Source organism: Medicago truncatula, chromosome 2 (genome assembly GCF_003473485.1).
Source record: "Medicago truncatula cultivar Jemalong A17 chromosome 2, MtrunA17r5.0-ANR, whole genome shotgun sequence".
Classification (NCBI taxonomy): domain Eukaryota; kingdom Viridiplantae; phylum Streptophyta; class Magnoliopsida; order Fabales; family Fabaceae; genus Medicago; species Medicago truncatula.
Genome location: NC_053043.1, coordinates 6,170,839 through 6,192,078, shown reverse-complemented (window position 1 = coordinate 6,192,078; position 21,240 = coordinate 6,170,839). Strand labels below are relative to the sequence as shown.

At 34.6% G+C, this 21,240-nt stretch overlaps 1 protein-coding gene across 2 annotated transcripts; it reads left to right on the top strand.

The window, feature by feature from the left end:
- Nucleotides 1–220: 220 nt before the first annotated feature.
- Nucleotides 221–20,318, top strand: LOC11441852 (ABC transporter C family member 2). 2 transcript variants are annotated; one of them, XM_003593842.4, is made up of 28 exons: nt 221–435; nt 1,226–1,651; nt 1,841–2,019; nt 3,708–3,747; nt 4,744–4,900; nt 5,212–5,326; nt 5,416–5,496; nt 5,775–5,799; nt 6,429–6,485; nt 6,663–6,728; nt 7,053–7,127; nt 7,396–7,503; nt 8,066–8,200; nt 8,967–9,073; nt 9,234–9,327; nt 11,984–12,151; nt 12,407–12,547; nt 12,893–13,093; nt 13,536–13,634; nt 13,756–13,908; nt 14,082–14,461; nt 15,312–15,492; nt 15,623–15,946; nt 16,047–16,803; nt 17,188–17,309; nt 18,685–18,930; nt 19,361–19,778; nt 19,923–20,318. In XM_003593842.4, exons 2-28 carry the CDS (start codon nt 1,319–1,321, stop codon nt 20,018–20,020), a joined length of 4,860 nt encoding a protein of 1,619 aa, XP_003593890.2. In that variant the 5' UTR covers nt 221–435; nt 1,226–1,318; the 3' UTR covers nt 20,021–20,318. The 2 variants fall into 2 exon arrangements, with proteins under 2 accessions (XP_003593890.2, XP_024631588.1); XM_024775820.2 differs by lacking the exon at nt 221–435 and adding an exon at nt 636–658.
- The last annotated feature ends 922 nt before the right edge of the window (nt 20,319–21,240 follow it).

Here is a 21,240-nt window from a genome sequence, read left to right as displayed (position 1 = left end):
TAGGAAGAAACCCATGATAAATTAAACAAAATATGTACTTGTCATTAATAGGAGTCGTAAGGTGTGACGCATGATAGTATTAATAAAGCTAAGTTTATAGTGCTTTGAAAGAGACATGATAGAATGGACTCCGTCCTAGCAATTAAGGTTTTGGTATCTTAATCTTTCATTCACACCTTTGAATTCCACTCATCACAAACTCATTAGGTACTATACGGAGTACATCACAAAAACACATTCACATAATCACGTGTATGTGACTGAATCTAATCTCATTCCAAATTTTCCACTCGTTCTTTTCTCTACCACACTTCACTTCAACATATTATTATAAATAAGATATTATCCTTCAATTCTCTTTTGTCGTCTTTCTCCCCAAACTTTTCTCTACTTTTTCTCGTTTCAGAACCTTTTTCGCTTCATTTCTCTCATCAGGTATCTCTCTTCTTACTTCTTATTCGTCAGTTCTCCTCGGGATCCTCGCCTTCCGTTCAATTTTTTCTTTCTTCTGCAAAAATTAATTCGCATCTATGAATTTAGCTTTTTCAATTCTACTTTAATTTTCACTTTGTTGCTTTCTGTTGATTTTGTTAATCTTAATCTTATACTTAGCTCAAAAAATCTCCGCTAAACTGTGAACTAATGATTTTCAGTTCAAGTAAGTGAAACCTGCTAGTGAATTTGATTTTAGATTCATAAAATCTAATCTAGCGAATTAGAATTGCATAAGTAGAATGTGTTTGTGTTTGCAACTGTGTTAATCATTTTTTTTTTTTTTTTTTTTATATATCTTTATATTGATAGTAGTTTGTTAATTTGTTCTTAAGTTAGTTATGTGATGAAACAGATGTAGTTTTTAATTTTTAATCTATAATAAAAATTTAGGTTAAAAAATTAGTAGAAAGTATGAAGTAGCGATGCAGAGACACCTGACACGTTGACACCGATAATATTTTGATAAAATGAATTAATTGGAGGTAATTACATCGGATACTGGACACGCCTTTTATCAGAGGTGCCAATGCTATTAGAAATGATTTTTTGTTAGTTGTAATAGGCAATAGGGTTAATTGAGGTAGACAAATATGTTCTTCTAGATGCTTGATTTTCTTCGAGTAGTGAAATGCAAATGCTTCATTTTATTATTTTTCTTTTCATATGAGGATAATATATGATGAAGAGAGAAGAAATTATGGATGCTTATTTTTAATGTTATTGTTGTTAGGATCATCATTTGAAGAGGAGAGAGGGGAGAATTTTGTGCTGATGTGTGGTATTTGAACTTGAATTGTTTCTTCACCAAAGCAGTTTGAGAAAAATGGCTTTCGATCCGTTGGTTTGGTATTGTCAGCCGGTTGAAAATGGAGTGTGGACAAGAACAGTTCAGAATGCTTTTGGTGCTTACACTCCTTGTGCGGTCGACTCTTTGGTGATTGGTATTTCTCATTTGGTGATTCTAGGCTTGTGCATCTATCGTATATGGTTGATTCAGAAGGATTTTAGCGTCAAGAGGTTTCGTTTAAGGTCAAATGTCTACAATTATGTTCTTGGGGTTTTGGCTGCATATTGTGTGGCAGAGCCTTTATACAGATTGATTATGGGAGTATCGGTTCTAAATTTAGACGGGCAGTCTCAACTTGCTCCGTTTGAGGTGCGTCATGATTCTGATCACTGCACATATATTTCTTTGATTTGGTTTCTTTTATCTTATTAATGTTTCATATAATTGAAATTTAAAAGTGCTTATTTGGTTAAGCTGCTGCTAGCTTATCATTTTTGCACACCATACCTTTTATTTCCTCTGGTTGGACATTAAAGCTGCAGTATCATCTATTGGCAGATAACATCGCTGATTATTGAGGCTCTTGCTTGGTGCTCTATGCTGATTTTGCTTGGGATTGAAACTAAAGTCTACATCTATGAATTCCGATGGTTTGTCCGATTTGGTTTGATTTATGCTGCTGTAGGGGGTGCTGTTTTGTTCAATTTCATCATTTCTGTCCAGGAACTTTATAGCAGGTTTGGCCATATCACATTTGTTATGTTATGTGGCTTGTTGGCAATAACAGTGCAATGCACATCATCTATTGAAATATCATAAAATCAGTTATTAGAGAGATGAATCTGGGGAGTACAAAAATGTAACACACAATATCATCTTTAGAAAAGCTGAAAGAAGATAACAAACAAGCTGATCAATTTGCATATCTGTTAGTGAGACTCCTTTTATGGGTCAAAAGGCCGAACACCAGGGATGCTATAAAAAGGATCCTATATGACAACACATATAAGAAAATAATATGCATCTGTGACATACCATCAACCCCTAAATAATATACTCCGAACTCCGAAGTACTCTGTAGCCTTGGGGTGTTCTCGATCTGCTTATTATGTACCCTTGTATAGGATTTTGTTTTCTAAAATAAAAATACCCTCATGCCCTTTTCCTCCCCTACAACGATGACTGCAATATCAATCCAACCTTTTTCCCTCTAGGCGGAGTTGGTTACATGGATCAGTTGACGTCGTAAAGTCCTGTCATACATTAGGTCCCATGATAGACTATTTACCTCTAAATCTCTCTTAATGTTTTGAACTATAACTTTCTATGACCTCTCTTTACCTATAACTATTAGATTGTACTTCGTCTAGTATGCTATGTTTATCAATGCTTCTATACGTTTTCTTTATACATGCTCAAACCACATAAGATGTAGTTCTATCATTTTCTCTACCATGGGAACTGCCCAATTTTCTCTATAATGATGATTGTGTTTTTACTCCTATATTGTCTTGTGTAGCTACTCATCCCTCGTAACAGTCTCATATCTGCAACACTAAGTTTATTTTCTTGTTGGTTCTATGTCACTTAACATTCAGCACCATACAAAATTGCGAGTCATATAACTGGAACAAATTTTTCCTTCGTTTGAGATGTAATTTTCTATTGTTAATCCAGCCAAAACATTCCTATATTTCATCAGCACTACCTGAGTTATATAGTTGACTTCTCCATTTATTTCCTCATTACTTTATATGATAGTTCCAAGGCACTGAAAGTGTAAGACCTGTGGTAATGTATGTGATCCTTTTTTCACCTTAATAGAATTTGTTTGTCCTCTGCTAAATTTGTAGTTCAAATACTTGTTTTCATCCCCCCATTCCTCCAAAAATTGAAGCATCAAACCTACGCTGAAACAAACCTGTATTATGAATAAAAAAGTTACCGTTGGAATTTATTTTAGTCTCCCTTTTAGCTAATGTTTTAAAATCTTGTTTTTGTCGTAGTGGTGTGCAGATCTAATCTGGGGTGACTATACACATGCATGGTCATATACTATATACCATGTAATTGTTTTGTGTATCACATTACATCATCATCATCATCATCATCATCATCATTTCATGACATTATATTCCCCTCCCCTACTCACCCAAAAGTGAGGCGTTGACCTGGAAATATATGTGTTGTGATTCCTACGCATCACCTCCTATTTCTTTCATTCCATTTTTAAGTAAATATTTTTTTAAAAAAGACCGATACTCACATACATATTTTGTGTGTTTGTAGATTTATATTACTATATAACTAGGCATATCACGCAATGGGAATTAAGCAATCAATATTTTTCATCTGCTTCATGCTCAAGGCAATATGTTTTTCCGTCATTGTTTTTCTAAATCCAACATTTTTGTTTCCTCTACAGATCAGTGTTGTATTTGTACATCAGTGAGGTGGTCTGCCAGGTATTTTCTACACATCAGATTTAGTATGATCATTGGTTATGTTTTTATTGTTACTGGTTGATTGATACTTCATGTTCCGTTTGCAAATCCGAAACACACTTTTGAAGCTAGCATTAGGCTCCTGATGACTCTTGTGGCCCTTGCAAAGCTTTCAAAAGTAGTGCTTCTTTGTGTTTAAAGTTGGCTGTGGCTTTCTTAACTGGTTCAGAGTGGACCTTTGTTGAAATAGTGAATTGCTGGCTACTGGGACATGGTAACTTGATATCTTCTGGCCATCTCTCATCCAATGTGGGAATCTTAACACCCCCCTCACGCCCAGCACTTCTGGGCTTAGTGTGTGGATATAAATGATGAGCCCGATGGCGGAAACCTGATAGCAGATGGCCCAACAGATCTTGCAGGAGACTCTGATACCATCTCAAATTATACATTGGGCCTAACTCGTCCTTACAAAACCGGCTTGTAAAGTGAGGATTGCCCCCCACTTAATCTCTCATCCAATGCGAGACTCTTAACACTATCAAAGCATGTATGGTAAGACTTGTTCAAGCCTGTCCCAAAACTTACTTTACACGTTATCCTGACATTACTCTTTAAGGCTCTCTTCAAGCTACACAATAACTATGCCCAGCTTGTTACAAATGTCATGTACATTGCTTGGACATTTGCCTTGCTAATCCCTTCAATTCTTTATATACATTTTCCAGAGTACAACACTCACCTTATAAAGAGTATTTCTTTATGACTAAAATATGTGAGGGGATAAGGTTGTCTTAACTGTTATTTCTACTTAAGTTTGTTTGAGGGAGTTGCTATTACACATAGACAGTTTGATTGGGCAGTTTAGATGCATTATTGAGCTCTTCCTCCTCATAGGTTTCTTTTTTCCCCCGTTCTCTATTTTGGAGGGCATCTTATCCTCCTCCTACTTGTATTTTCTCTCAATTTCAACTCTTTATGTAAAGGAAAGTAATATTTATCTTCTCTTGGGTCCAGGTTTTGTTTGGAATACTTTTGCTTGTGTATGTCCCTACTTTGGATCCTTATCCAGGCTATACCCCCATTGCTAGTGAAATTGTTAATGATGCTGCATATGATGAACTCCCTGAAGGAGAGCTCATTTGTCCAGAAAGGCGAGCTGGCTTATGGTCAAGTACGTATACAGATATTAATGAAATGTTAATTCCAACAGTTGGTAATACTATTTATATTGAGCTATTGGAAAATGCATTAAAGGTTTATGTGAAGAAGGATCTGAACAGTCACTCTGCTGCTGATTAAGCTATTATTTTTTCTGTTTTTGTATGTTGCCACTTAAGTGAAAATGATGAGATACGCTGCATTTTGTTTAGAATAATTCTGTTTTTTATTTTTTATGTGGTCATCAATTTTGAAGGTAGCATTGTGAAAACTCTGTTCATAGTGTATGCATGGTTAACTGGTTTTGAATTGTTCCTTTGGCAGAGATGGTTTTTTCTTGGATGAATCCCATTATGAAACTAGGATATGAAAGACCACTTACAGAGAAAGATATATGGAAATTAGATACATGGGAGCGGACAGAGGCATTGCAGAATAAGTATGTTTAGTTTCTCCTACAATTTTTTCTTCTTTCTACTGTAATTATTGTTTAAAGTTTGGTTTATAATATCTCTCTCGGATCTGTAGATTCCAGAAATGTTGGGCCGAGGAGTCTCAGAAATCAAAACCTTGGCTTTTGAGAGCATTAAATGCAAGCCTTGGAGGAAGGTATGGATAAACAAGGATTTGCAGATCAATTTCCTTTTTGTTTTGATACCATATATATCCTGTTTGAAAAGTGAAGAGAGAAGCAAGAGTTTGGCAAAATTGTAGGTAGATAAAGATTATATAGAGAAACTGTAGGTTGAAGCATATTGTACGTAATATTCCCCAAGCTCGCTCCTTAATTAGCGGTAGATACTAGAGATATAACTTATGATTTTATGTTGGTTAATTATTTTTTTTATCTGCACTTCATTTGATTTTATTTCGTTTTGATTCTGTAGGTTTTGGTTTGGAGGCATTTTCAAGGTAATGTACTTTTTTTTTTCTTCCTGTTAATTAGATGTCATAGATGAACATCATTTCTAACATGATTTAACTTAATAAACTGTTCTCTTTGTGAGGATTTTGGTATAAAGCATTTGATATGAATTCAAAATAAAGGAAAGTTTTGTTTGTTTTAAACTATTGAATATGTTAGGAGTAGATTAACGTTCACATCTTAGTCAAAAGTTTGCCACATATATGGATTATGGATCCTTTGGAGTTTGCTGCATGTTAAACTATATATGGTGTCCTGATGTTCCTGCAAGGTTATATATAGAACACTTTCATTTTAAATCGGTGATTAGTGTTCTTATGTATCTACTGCCCCACGAAATGATTCTTAAAATACATATGCATCAAATAAGTTGGTGCTGTCACATCAACTATCAACTTAAGAAGTTGGTATTAGATGTCACTGGCATCTAGTGATCTGCCCGTTGCAATGCTATATGATTGTTCAGACTTTTACCAGCTACCGATGTTATGCTTCCAATGTGAAATCCGTGGGTAGATGTGTTTTTGATGATTTGGAGTGATACTTTAGCCTGACTGAACTGTTAAGTTGAGAACTTTACATCTAATTTATTTGCTCTCCTGTTTGCAATATGTAGATTGGCAATGATCTTTCCCAATTTACGGGCCCACTTATATTGAACCAGCTTCTACAGGTTAGTTACTCTTTTAATGAATTGTCACTTGTCAAGTAGTACTAGAACAAGATTAATAGAAGATCAGCCCATAATGTATTACATGCATTGGCAGTATTATTCTCTAAATACCTTACTATTAGTAATGTTTAACAATTTTCTTGATGTTAATTGACTTGTATCATGAATTGTCTGCAGTCTATGCAAAATGGTGATCCAGCCGGAATGGGCTACATTTATGCCTTCGCAATATTTGTCGGAGTGGTATGAAACAAATCTGACCTTTTTTTTAGAGGAATGAAAAAATCCGATTAAATACTGTTTGCTGATATTTGTATTGAATGCATTGCGAAGCCAACAGTTTTGATGCTTATTTATTTATTTGCTTGTTTCGGATTCTAAAAGTTCAATTGCAGTTCTCGTACTGTTTCGTATTTTCCTTTGCATGCTTACAAATGATGATAAACAGTGATGTTTTTGGTTTTAACTAAACTGTGCAAAACTACATGATGGGTTGTGTTGATCAAGCAAATACTATATAACTTTTGGGAGATTTGACTAAGATCTGTCTGAAATTTTGTTTGGTAGGTCTTTGGGGTGTTAAGTGAAGCTCAATATTTTCAGAATGTCATGCGTGTTGGTTATCGTCTGAGATCAACGCTGGTAATTCTTTCTTCTGTCCAAACAATGAGGCAAGAGCTGCCTAAAGCTTCACTTCTTGAACAAGGGTCTAAGAGTAGCATCTTCGAAGCATAGGTTGTGGAGCTCTAGTTCCATGCTTTGGCTGAAAATCTAGCCATGTCAATATTTTTTGGCAGTGATACACATGATTTTAAGCCAGGAGTAGCTCTGCATGTTTCAATTGATATTGATATTCACTCGGTTGCACTTAACATTGGTGAGTTTGGTGTTCCATTTTCCTTCCTTGTAGGTAGCAGCAGTATTTCGCAAGTCTCTAAGGCTTACTCACGAAGCGCGAAAACAATTTGCATCTGGAAAAATAACCAACTTGATGACTACTGATGCTGAGTCACTTCAGGTATGGTTTTCCTTTCCTCCCTATCATCTGATGTCTATTCTAATTGTTGCGGCTGACATGTATGAAAGATCCACCTGATTTGAAGCTGTTAAATAGGACGATACTGGATTTGACTGTAACATGCATCTTTAGTAAGTGGTATTAGTTGGAAACATAGTAACCAATTATATCAAACTAACCCGTACTTGAAAGTTAAAACTGAAATTTTAAATTACATGTCCAATGGTGGCATTGTCAATATACAGATTATTTACTTAACCAATTATTGAAGTTGTCAAATAAATTCTCTAGAGTGGAAGGACAAACCGAAACTTCACCACTAAGAGAAAACAGCCCAGTTTATTCAACTTGTTTTGAAAATAGAAATGGATATATACCGTGGGAAATTTTACTATTGTACGGAAATGGTCGTGGAGCCCAAAATCTTTGAGATATTAATATAATTTCTGTTGTAAACAACTTAATGAAATTTTTGTATGGTAATTTTTCTCAGTAATATGTTTGCCGTTGCTATACTGCCTCCATGCAATTAACTTCTTTATTATTTTATTCCCTTGAACAGCAAATATGCCAATCACTTCACACTTTGTGGTCAGCTCCCTTTCGAATTACTATTGCAATGGTTCTTCTTTACCAAGAATTAGGCGTTGCTTCCCTTCTTGGTGCTTTGTTGCTAGTTCTTATGTTTCCATTACAGGTACATACGTTCACATTTATACTCCCTCCGTCCCATAATATAAGCAAAAAAAACACATTTTCTTTGTCCCAAAATATAAGCAAAAAAGACAAACTTTTATCTTTTCCAAGATTTTTTTTGTTTATTCTCATAAAATTAAATGCAAATTACATTCAATTTTCTCTCTCTCTTTCATTTTTTCCATAACCAATAGCCAATGAAAATTGTTTTTACATCTTCCTATAAAACTTTTTCCGAAGAAAACACAAAAAGCTATACTCCAAATTCTTATGTTTTAGTTTTCTTAATAAGTGTGATTTTTTTATTTTTTTTTGCTTATAATTTAGGACGGAGGGAGTACCATATATTTACACTGCACCATTTTTTTAGTATAAATACACTCTCAGGAGAAATTATAACATATTCCCTTTCCTCTCTCCCTACCTTTGATAACCCGTTCTTCATTGTCATCCATCAAGGTAATGAGGTTCTGAATTCTGATATAAATTTGCTTTTTGAAGCACCAAATATGTATTTTTTTCATTAGCTAACAATATAGATTTAGATTAGTAATTTGCTTTTTTTCATCAAGGTAATGAGGTTCTGAATTCTGATATAAATTTGCTTTTTGAAGCACCAAATATGTATTTTTTTCATTAGCTAACAATATAGATTTAGATTAGTAATTGTGTTCTGGGCTTGGGGCATGTTATCCCTGGTCTGACTATTTTCAATCATCATGATAGCTTAGTGAAAACATGAATAATGACATGATTTGTGGATGCAGACAGTAATCATCAGCAGAATGCAGAAGCTGTCTAAGGAAGGATTACAACGCACAGACAAGAGAATCGGTCTCATGAATGAAATTTTGGCTGCTATGGACACTGTAAAGTATGTCTTTTACCACAAATGATTAGCTGTTTGTTTACATAATAGGGTTTTTCTATCATGTGCAAATTTGCACATGTTAAGAAGTTTAAAGATAATATTTTTTTATATAAAGTGTTCAGTTCTAACTGCTTTTTTGTTGATTATGTGAACATGCTTATAGATGCTACGCGTGGGAGAGTAGTTTCCAGTCTAGAGTAGTGAACGTACGAAATGATGAATTATCATGGTTTCGAAAAGCATCATTACTTGGAGCGGTATGGAATGATACTAATTCAAGACATTTATGTTCCTATCATTATTTGTTTTGCAGCTTATTTATCTTTGCTTCCTTGCATAGATAAGTTTTGGTTACCTTAAAGAAACCAATTTCTGTATTGCACTGCATGGATGTTGGATGTGCTTCCATTAGAATTCAACTGTTCTCGGGTTGGGCTCCCGTGGACCTTCTTCAAATTATAGGGTTTAGATAAAAAGAGAACAAAACTAATGAAGACTTTGAATATTATTGATAGTAACTTGATTATAGTTTGCTGGATACAAAAAAACCAATACTCCTCCTGATTATAAATGAGTAGGGAAATCAGGAAGTAAATCATAATAATACCTAAATAATAGTGTTGAATTAGAGAAAACAGACAGAAAATAATATATTACAATTACAATCCTATACAACAAATACAAAGATTATAATATATTTTCAACCTCAAACAGGAGCATATATACATTATATATGCATCAAGCTTGTTACAAAGTTAACTGATCCTAGGACCTCATAGGGATTTGGTGAAGATATCTGGCTAGTTGTGTTGTCTAATGACGTGATCTTCTCCATGAGGAAATGACAGTCTATCTCTATATGTTTAGTCGTCTCATGAAAAGCAGGACTAGATGCAATATACAATTTTGTTTGATGATCACATATTAGCGTCACATACATAGTCTATCCAAACCAAAGCTTCCCGAGTAACTGTTTCAACCCAATAAGTTTACAAATCACTAATGTCACGACCCTGTATTTGGCTTTTCCAGCGGATCTTGCAACTAGTTATTTCTTGCTTTTCCAAAACATCGCGTTACATCTAGTAAGCACAGAATACCCCCCTTGTGGGTCATCTAACAATGAGAGTCTGCCAAATCAGCAATAGAGTAACCAAATATTCGAGTATGTCCTTTAAAAATGAGACATTTTCTTAGAGCACCTTATGTATTTCAGGATCCATATCACAACATTCCAATGGTCCTTACCAGGGCAATTTAAAAATTGGCTTGCTACACTGACTGCAAAAGCAATGTCTAGACGGGAGGCTGAGATAATTCAATTTCCCAACTAATTTGCTATATCTTCTTGAATCTGACAACTCCTCTTGATTAGTAGTGTCAGCTGGTTTGGCATTCAATGATTCAGCCTCCTTAAGAATATCCATAACGTATTTTCTTTTGAAATCACTATACCATCCTTAGATTGAGCTACCTCGATACCCAATAAATAACAGTCTTCCAAAGAGGAAGAAGACAATGCATGTGAGTAGGTGTCAAGGTCGTTGGAGCTGAAACTTAGGAATAATGTAGATCAGCCAGAGGCGATCCAAACTCGCCAGAAATGTTTTCTGTGACTGTGGATGGTGGGTGGTGTCTGCAATGACGGCCAGACATGGAGGATATCATGCTAGATAAGTGAAAACCTTTTGAAACAAGAAGAAAAATAATTGGGCTCAATAAAATATATTCTGAATAAAGGTTACCATATTCCCAAATATTTAGGAACTGAAATGTGGAATAACGACGAGACAAGCCACAGAGGGTCGGTCTAGGTTCTTGATACCATAAGTTATGGCTTTTAAGATAAAAGCAGAACAAAAATAATAAAATCTTTGACTGTTATTGATAGTAATAACTATATTCTAACTTGATACTAACTAAACACCAACACATATTTATAAGGATACGAGACTTCTGATCCTAAATAAATAGGGAAATCATGGAACAAATCATAATAATACCTAAATAATATAGAAACTAATCCTATGAGGGAATCTATGATACTCTAAAATTACATATTGATCTTATGAGACAAAATGAGATACTAAAACAAAATAATGTGAATATATTATAAGATATTTTTTAATATTCTAACAGACCTATGTAAATACCTGGCAGAAACAACTAGACATTTGATACATGAATATAATCATCATTAAGTTATATTATCTGCTCCCTATCTTTATTTTTCGTTAAATATCTTTTTGTCTCAAAGCTGAGATAGAAAAATCCTTTGTTTGAGCCACTGGAATAACCTTAACGTCTGTTACCTGCCCAGATATAATTTATAATTGAGACGAATAATAGAACAATTGATGATGAATGAAGCCTGATAAATAGATAAGATAAAATTTGTAGGCAACTACTTGAATGTAGGTCCATCACAATATTGAAAGTGATTAGAAATTATAAGTGAATTGAATTGACATAGTTATAACAGTTCATAGCAGTTACAGAGGGAGTCTGAGTGACAGAGGTGAACCTATATCTATGTCTTTCCTCCTCCAAAGCTGAACTTAAGTAGCTGTTAGGTCATGATACTCACTGATCAATCATTCTCAACACAAAGGAATGATAAAAGTTAAAATACTTGATGTATGATGGATAATATCGTAATAAAAAAAGAAACTTATTTAAATGAAATAAAAATCTCAATGAAACACATACCCCAAATCAAATAATAGACTATAAAGATTATAATGCTGAATTATTATAATGATTGATAGTGTACAAGAGTTTAATTTTCTTGAAATATTAGTATTTAGCATTGAGCATAGAAAATGCGTATTAATCATGAAAACCTGTAAGTATATATATTTTTTTCCAGCATTGCTTCTTGACTTCATCTCTTTATTGAATTCTTCTTGGCAGTGTAATTCATTTATACTAAATAGCATTCCAGTTTTTGTAACTGTGATTTCGTTTGGAGTTTTCACCTTGCTTGGAGGGGATTTGACACCTGCAAGAGCTTTCACATCACTTTCTCTGTTTGCTGTGCTTCGATTTCCTCTCTTCATGCTTCCTAATATTATAACTCAGGTTATTATCCTTTGCATTTTTCCGAGTTTTTACAGCAGGGCACATTATCCTATGTTCTTTTATTCTCTCTTTACCTCTCTGTTTTTCTTTATCTGTTCCATCAGTTATTCATAAATAACAGAATCAGAGTTATTCTGTTTAGCAAATTTCCATAAAAAGGGAGAAATAAAGCTTGCTTAGATATGAATAAATGAATGCCATACCAAATAGATTGGTGGAATTCACACTGGCCTGATTCTTCATTTTGTTTTAAAGGTGGTTAATGCAAATGTATCGTTGAAACGTCTAGAGGAGTTGCTCTTAGCTGAAGAGAGAATACTTCTACCAAATCCACCTCTTGAGCCAGGGTTACCAGCCATCTCAATCAGGAACGGATACTTTTCTTGGGATGCAAAGGTCCACAATCTTTTTATCATCACATGCTTGCATATTTCATCATTACTTAAAGATACTTATATTGACGTATTATTCGCATTAAAGATATCTGTTTAATAGTTCCCTCAAGCTGAAAAACAGATATTTGTGTTTTGCATCATGTTTCACCTACTTGCTTTCTGTTATTTTTTTCATCTTGCTGAGACAGAATTGAAATTTGTTTGTATGTCAGTGTTGTGTTAAAATGATCTCTTCCAATAAGCCCTGTATGGAAGAATTATTTTCATTTGATAACATTAGGAATTGTGAACGTTCTTGCTTTTGAATTTTCTCAAAAAAGAATCTATGTATATTTTCTTTCTTCAGGCAGAGAGGGCAACATTGTCGAACATAAATTTGGATATTCCTGTTGGTAGCCTAGTTGCTGTTGTTGGCAGCACAGGAGAAGGGAAGACATCGCTCGTATCTGCAATGCTTGGAGAACTTCCTCCAATTGCGGATTCTACTGTTGTTTTAAGAGGAACAGTAGCTTATGTACCTCAAGTTTCATGGATTTTTAATGCAACTGTAAGTTATTGATATGCTCTATTTAGAAAGCTCGCAAACAGGAATTCACTAAACAGACTCTGAAAATGATGATTACAAAATGATAACATATATATTCTTATTTATACTAAATTCCCAACCAACAAGTAACCTAAATAACCTTTTCTTTGGATGCATTGCAATTAAGCATGTGAGAGTGAATACTAGAGATATAAAATCAGCCTTTTGCTGTTACCTTAAATGATTGTTGGTCTCTAGCAGTCTCCACCACCAGTGTTATGTGCATCATATAATCAATTGATAGGTTGTTATAAGTCCACCAAGTTGGGAATTGGATCTTGTTATGTGCATTATAAAATTAATCGGATGCTATTAACCATAAAGATGTGAGTATATCCTATTCCATTCGATAATTATCGTTTTCTTTCAAATAGGGAGGTGACTGATAACATTATTTCTACAGGTACGGGATAACGTTTTGTTCGGTTCTGTCTTTGACCCAATAAGATATGAAAGGGCAATAAATGTGACTGAACTGCGACATGACCTTGAGTTACTACCTGTGAGTATATACATGAGTGTTATAGAATTTGATTGGATGCAATGGATGTTTAATTTGATTCTCTTATTTACAACTTGGTGGTCCTTGCTCTTTCTTTCTCTTACATGCTTAATAACTATAGGGCGGTGATCTTACTGAAATTGGGGAAAGAGGGGTAAACATCAGCGGTGGTCAGAAGCAAAGAGTATCCATGGCTAGAGCTGTCTACTCCAATTCGGATGTACTCGTCTTTGATGACCCTCTAAGTGCTCTGGATGCACATGTGGCTAGACAGGTTACCTTCATGCTAAGTTATTCAACAGTACTTAATGTTATTTCTATTCCTTCAGTGATCTAAACTCAACTGAAGTAAATTTATGCTGTTTATGGTGTTGTTTTGATCATCTTATGCATGCAAATCAGATACTGTCTTAACATTGTCTAATGTACACTTCGGTATCATCTCAGGTTTTTGATAAATGTATCAAGGGAGAATTGAGAGGGAAGACTCGAGTTCTTGTTACAAATCAGCTGCATTTCCTTTCACAGGTTGATAGAATCATTTTGGTCCATGAAGGTATGGTGAAGGAGGAAGGGACTTTTGAGGAACTCTCCAGCCAGGGGCTTTTGTTCCAAAAGCTGATGGAAAATGCGGGTAAAATGGAGGAGTACGAAGAAGAAAAGGTAGATATCGAAGCTACTGATCAGAAGTCCTCTTCAAAACCAGTGGTCAATGGAGCAGTTAATGATAATGCAAAGAGTGAAAGCAAACCAAAAGGAGGAAAATCTATCCTTATTAAACAGGAAGAACGGGAAACAGGTGTTGTCAGTTTGAATGTTCTAATAAGGTAACAAGATTAAATGAATAAGTATAATGTCAATCAAAATATTGAAAGCTCACAGCTATTTGCTGTAGTGAAATACTAGATGATGGTTCCTCATAGAAACACACAGATGTGCTCTTATACGCACCTGCACTCATGTTCATGAGTAAAATGCAGTGCCCTGTCTGTTCACTTTTTTTTATTTTATTTTTTATAAAAAATAAATAAATCAAGATACAAGGTTTTATATTATTTAAAGTAATCAGTTATCTGATTGGATAAAGAAGGATATGATTGTAAATAAAATAGTTTAAATGTGAAGTAAACTTGGAAGGAAAAACGATATACAAAAACTTGGTATCAACTTTATATATAGGTATAGATACTTAAAAAAAATCATATATTTGGTTGGATGAAGGATAGAATTAAAACTTAAATAGTTTAAATTAAAGGTAAAATTAGAAGAAAAAATATTCACAATAACTTGGTATCTGTTGTATAAGAGAGAAAAGAGAGACATATATGAATAGCACTAATGAAGATTTATTATATAGGAGTTAAGTAGCTTAGAGACTAAGCTAGGATATATTTACAGAAGGAATATTCTAAATAATATTGTATGCTAAGTAAGTAACTTAGAGAGTAAGGTAAAATATATTTACAACGTAAATATAATTATTTACTATTTATTTAAATATCAACGGTGTCCATTTTTATATAGATTATAGATAGTTATGATAATGAACATCTATAAGAAAGGAGAATATGGTGCTAATTCTTGTTTCTCTTTTTCAATTTTTTTTTATCATGTTTCTCTTGGCCTTTCTGTATGTTTACGTGGTCTTTATTCTTATTGTCATCTGAATCCTTTTAGGTACAAAAATGCATTAGGAGGCACTTGGGTTATTCTAGTACTATTTGCATGCTATTTCTCAACTGAAGCGTTACGAGTGTCAAGTAGCACATGGTTAAGCCACTGGACTGATCAGAGTGCTGTAGATGGTTATAATCCCGCCTTCTACAATCTCGTATATGCAGCTCTATCATTTGGTCAGGTATAATAATTCTCATAAAATGGCAATAGATTCACATTGTGTTGCAGTCAGTCCTTTTGCTCAAGATAATGAACAGAGTTTTATGCATGCACATCGTAGATACTAATTTGAATGTCCCTCTCCTTACCAGGTTTTCGTGTCTCTAATAAATTCTTACTGGTTAATCATATCAAGTCTTTATGCTGCCAGAAGGTTGCACGAAGCCATGCTTCACTCAATCTTACGAGCTCCCATGGTCTTTTTCCACACAAATCCACTCGGGAGGGTCATCAACAGGTTTGCAAAAGATCTAGGTGACATCGATCGTAATGTGGCTCCATTTGTGAGCATGTTTTTAGGTCAAATTTCACAACTTCTTTCGACCTTCATCCTGATAGGGATTGTAAGCACGATGTCCCTTTGGGCAATAATGCCATTGTTGGTATTGTTCTATGGAGCATATCTATACTATCAGGTATAATAAACATCTTGTTCCTGCGTTTATTTGTTGAATCCCTGAAAATTGCGTTGAAATAATAATTGTAGATTATAAATCGATTTATTTTGTTTGTTAGAGCACTGCTCGTGAAGTAAAGCGATTGGATTCAATTAGCAGATCTCCTGTTTATGCACAATTTGGGGAAGCACTAAATGGTCTATCAACGATTCGTGCTTACAAAGCCTACGACCGAATGGCGGATATAAACGGGAGATCCATGGACAACAATATTCGGTACACGCTGGTGAACATAAGCGCAAACCGGTGGCTTGCAATCCGATTGGAAACCCTAGGAGGCCTCATGATATGGTTCACTGCAACCTTTGCTGTGATGCAGAATGGTAGGGCAGAGAACCAGCAAGAATTTGCATCCACCATGGGATTACTTCTCAGCTACGCTTTGAATATTACCAGTTTGCTCACCGGTGTGCTCAGACTTGCAAGTTTGGCTGAGAATAGTTTAAATTCTGTTGAGCGGGTTGGAACCTACATCGATTTGCCTTCGGAGGCTCCTTCTGTGATTGATGATAATCGCCCTCCTCCTGGGTGGCCTTCCTCAGGCTCCATCAAATTTGACGAAGTTGTTCTTCGCTACAGGCCTGAACTTCCTCCTGTTCTTCATGGTCTATCTTTCACGATTTTTCCGAGTGATAAGGTTGGCATCGTTGGGAGGACTGGCGCGGGAAAATCCAGCATGTTAAATGCCCTGTTTCGAATTGTGGAATTGGAAAAAGGAAGAATATTAATTGATGATCGTGATATTGCAAAGTTTGGGCTGGCTGATTTGCGGAAAGTTCTTGGCATTATACCACAATCTCCTGTTCTCTTTTCTGGTATTTAAGATATCATCTCTCTTGTTATCGCCTTTTAGTAAGACAGTCTAATTAGAAAGTGACAAGGGCTAGGGATTAACACATTTTCATTAAAAGTTAAAATTCTGTTTAATTGGAAATTGCAATTCTTCTTTGGTGAGCTACTTGGCCTCATGGTTGAAAACACCGATGCCAAATATTCATAAATGCTCAGGTGGTTAGGCTAGGCTCATCCTTGTTTTCTATTGGGATTTATTTGGTCAATTTTGTATAGTTCTTAAATTATGAATTGTTGAAAATTGAGAGGCTTTTAACTTCTGAGTTGGTTTCTTGTAGCTAAATAAAATTAAAATATGAAAATCAAATGTCACTATTATAACGTCGAGGTTGGCTTAATTTTTATAGGAACTGTGAGATTTAATCTTGATCCATTTACTGAACACAATGATGCTGACCTCTGGGAAGCTCTGGAGAGAGCACATTTGAAGGATGTGATACGGAGGAACTCTTTGGGGCTGGATGCTGAGGTAATTGCTAAATCTTGCTTAGTTAGATACATGATTGTGTTCATGAACATCCACTGAAATGCTGGCATTCTTTACTTTTCATTTAAGACATGCTTTAATGTGCAAGTAAGTCTTTCTCGGATGCTTCATGTATGTAATTGAATTTGATTATCGTTAAATCCACACTCCTTTTGCTTTCCACATGTCTACATTCCAGTTCTGTGATTATTATTACAGTGATTAGTGATATCTTTAATAACGGCTTTCATAGTTTGGTAGCGTAATCAAACATTCATACAAACTAGATGATTAAAGCTGAATTTGGAAGCTATATGCTCCCGATATGTGGTCCAATTTAGGATGAAACTATAATTCATGGATACTTCTAAATGGTAGGTGTAACTGCCTATGTATCCAGTTCTGGTACTTTTTGGGTACACATGAATACACCCTCTAATTAATACTGCTTGTATCACTTGTAAGTTAATATCTTCTACTTTTCATTTATGGTAATGGTGAATACACCAATAATTGATAAAGTTAATCTGGTAATATTACTATTCTCTTTCGTTCATTTGTAGTCTTTTCTATTTGATAAAATTTATAGTCTTTTCTTATTCTACCTGAACTGAGCAAATGTGTCACTTATTGTGGGTTGGATGGAGTATTAGCTTTTTATCCTATCAATGATTATCTATTTTACCACTTCCCTCTATAAGATTGGTTTTGCCCTCTTTCTTAAAAAGTTCTTGTGAAAGTTTTTGTAGCAAATAGAATAACTCAAATAAATCATTACTACTTGATATAGGTCAAAGTATACTATATTAGGTAGAGCTTTCTAGAATTGAAACTGTCTTGTTTATGAGATACATGTTTGTTTAATGTCTAACCTAATCCTTTTTAAGTTTGGTAACACGAAAGCCTTTTGAAAGCATATTTTTCTGTAGGGCCTTTAAATAGGTCATAATTTTATCACTAAATATATTTATTGACTCAAATCTTTCATGTAAGCCAGTATCCTTTAATCTTTAGAAAGTTTAAAAAGTCTTTGATTTTGACACATTTGAAATAAATTATATTCCGATGGTAACAACAAAAATATTTTAATATTATTTGAATAGGCCAGCCTGTTAGGCTAAGAAACTGTTTAGATGCTTTATAGCTTGACTGTTTTTTTTTTTTTTGGCTAAGTAGACTTTTCCAAATGACCATGGCCTTGTCTATTTAAAAAAGTAGGCCTAACGCGGTTCTAATGCAGGCTAGGCTGTGTCAGGCAGCCTGACCTGATTTCACCCCTACTTTGTGGTTGCATTTGATTGAGCATATTGTGAGATTTTGTGCCAGAGATATTTACATGCCCGTCTTCTTTTCATTAATGAAAGTATGCTGTGTCAAGGTATCCGAGGCAGGCGAGAACTTCAGTGTTGGACAGAGGCAACTGTTGAGTCTTGCCAGGGCTTTGTTGCGGAGATCAAAGATTTTAGTACTTGACGAGGCAACTGCAGCAGTTGATGTTAGAACAGATGCACTCATACAGAAAACAATCAGAGAGGAATTTAAATCCTGTACAATGCTCATTATTGCTCATCGCCTCAACACCATTATTGATTGTGATCGGGTTCTTTTGCTTGATGGAGGCAAGGTATGCACTCAAGTGTCAATTGACGATTTTAAATAGCTTTTTTGATGCATTGCTTTTCTTTGTTTTGAAAGTTTGGCAATATTTGGTTGGCATGATGGATTCTTATGATTCAATAGCTGGAAGGATAAAATGATGCATAAGAAATTAATTGATGATGCTGTCTCTGGTCTTAAACCAATATCATTGGGTTGGCTTGGGACCTTGGAGTGTGCTCCTCTCAAGGTCTCAGGTTCGATTCTCCCCGCTGCCAATATCGGTGGGCTAGTTTGGCTTCTTCAATAAAAATATCATCGGAAGTTTTAGTAAGAAAAATTGAAAATTTGAACAAGTAATTGTTACAAATGCAGAAAGGCCCAAAATTTGAATCTAAACCCATAAACTGACGTTTGATTCGATGCTCTGCACTGATGTGTTATTTTATATTTGAAAGGTTCTTGAATATAATACCCCCGAGGAGCTACTGTCAAATGAGGGTAGTGCGTTCTCTAAGATGGTGCAAAGTACAGGTGCTGCAAATGCCCAATACTTACGCAGCTTAGTACATGGTGGGGACAAGACAGAAAGAGAAGAGAACCAACATCTGGATGGTCAGAGAAAATGGCTAGCTTCTTCTCGGTGGGCTGCTGCGGCCCAGTATGCTCTTGCTGTCAGTCTCACTTCGTCACAGAACGACCTACAACGATTGGAAGTAGAAGATGAGAATAGTATTCTCAAGAAGACAAAGGATGCTCTGATTACTTTGCAAGGTGTTTTGGAAAGGAAGCATGATAAAGAAATTGAGGAATCTTTAAACCAACGCCAGATATCCTCGGAGGGATGGTGGTCATCCCTTTACAAGATGATTGAAGGTATAATTGTGTTCCATCTTTTACACAGCCTCACATGCACCGAGATAATTTACAAATTCTGCTGATGACAGTCTAGCTATTAGAAGGATGATTTTTAGTTTTACATTTTATTATGTAACTGTATCGCTTCTGCCCTTGTATCAGGTCTTGCTATGATGAGCAGATTGGCCAGGAACAGGCTCCATCAATCAGATTTTGGTTTTGAGGACACATCGATTAACTTTGATCAAATTGATATGTAAGGAAAGCTGCGTGATTTAGATGACACGGTTTCCTGTGACTCATACTCAAGGCTTTGCTAACTATATTTTGGCGATGTAGCTTACAACTGAGCTATGATTACCTTAGAAAATACAATAAATCCTATTGTGTATTTCTTGGAAGAAAATCATATTTTTTTTTATTAGCATTTCAAATTTTGATGCCAAAATAAATTTCTCAAACAATAGGTTCTAGATAATCTTGACTGTACTATGCTACTTCTGTATATTTTATTGTGCTATTCTTAGCCTTTTTTTAAATCACTAACGCTTAGACAAACGATCAACCGTTTATGAATTTAATTTTTCGCATGACTGCATTTTTATCGTGTCTATTTAATTCAAACCAATGTAGGGGAGTAGAGGAATCTGATTAGATATTTTGTTTGATTAAAAGGATGGGAGAAGAGAGAACATTTTCTTGAGAGTGGAGAGATTTTATTTTGGTTTCTTTTCATAGGTTCCCTCAATGAGAGAGAGGTAATTCTATTTGATGTATGTGAGACGCCAAATGTGAGTATCTTTTCCAACTAAAATTCGAACGTTCTGTTTTCCATGTTGTGGTAGCTTAGAAAGATTTTAATAGGGGGGATTACTATTTTTTTTTTTTGTTTACAATTTTTTCTTCTATTTTATATAATGATATTTTAGCGAGTATATTGAAAATTTTATCAAACATTTTTTTTCTCATCTTCAAACTCCTCAAAATTTAAGGTAAATTAAAATTGAGAGGGATTTTGTTCCCCTTTTCCCTCTATTTCAAAATATTGAAAGAAAAAAATTAACATTAATTTTATATAATTTAAAAAATACGGACACTACAAAAACAAAGGTATGATATATAAGCTAAACAAATCTATCATATATACTAATTGTAAATATTAGTATGTCAATTATGTTTGTATTTTCTCCCTTAGTAGGATTCAAATACTAAGCCTTCAATTCCTTTTTTTCCCCTTAGCTAAACAAAGTGAATGACAAAATTACTCTTATAGGAAAATTATATTTAAGTTTTAAAAATAAATATTAAATTACTCTTTTTACTCTATCATACATTTTTCTTATCTCCTCTCTTATCTTGCGCAACAAACAGATAATTAAAGTATCTCCTTTTTAGAGTGAACATGTCTCTCTCTTTTTAGGTTGCATAGTATGTATGAGAGACACGGATATGAAGGATTTTTTGTTTTTAGAAAAGAAAA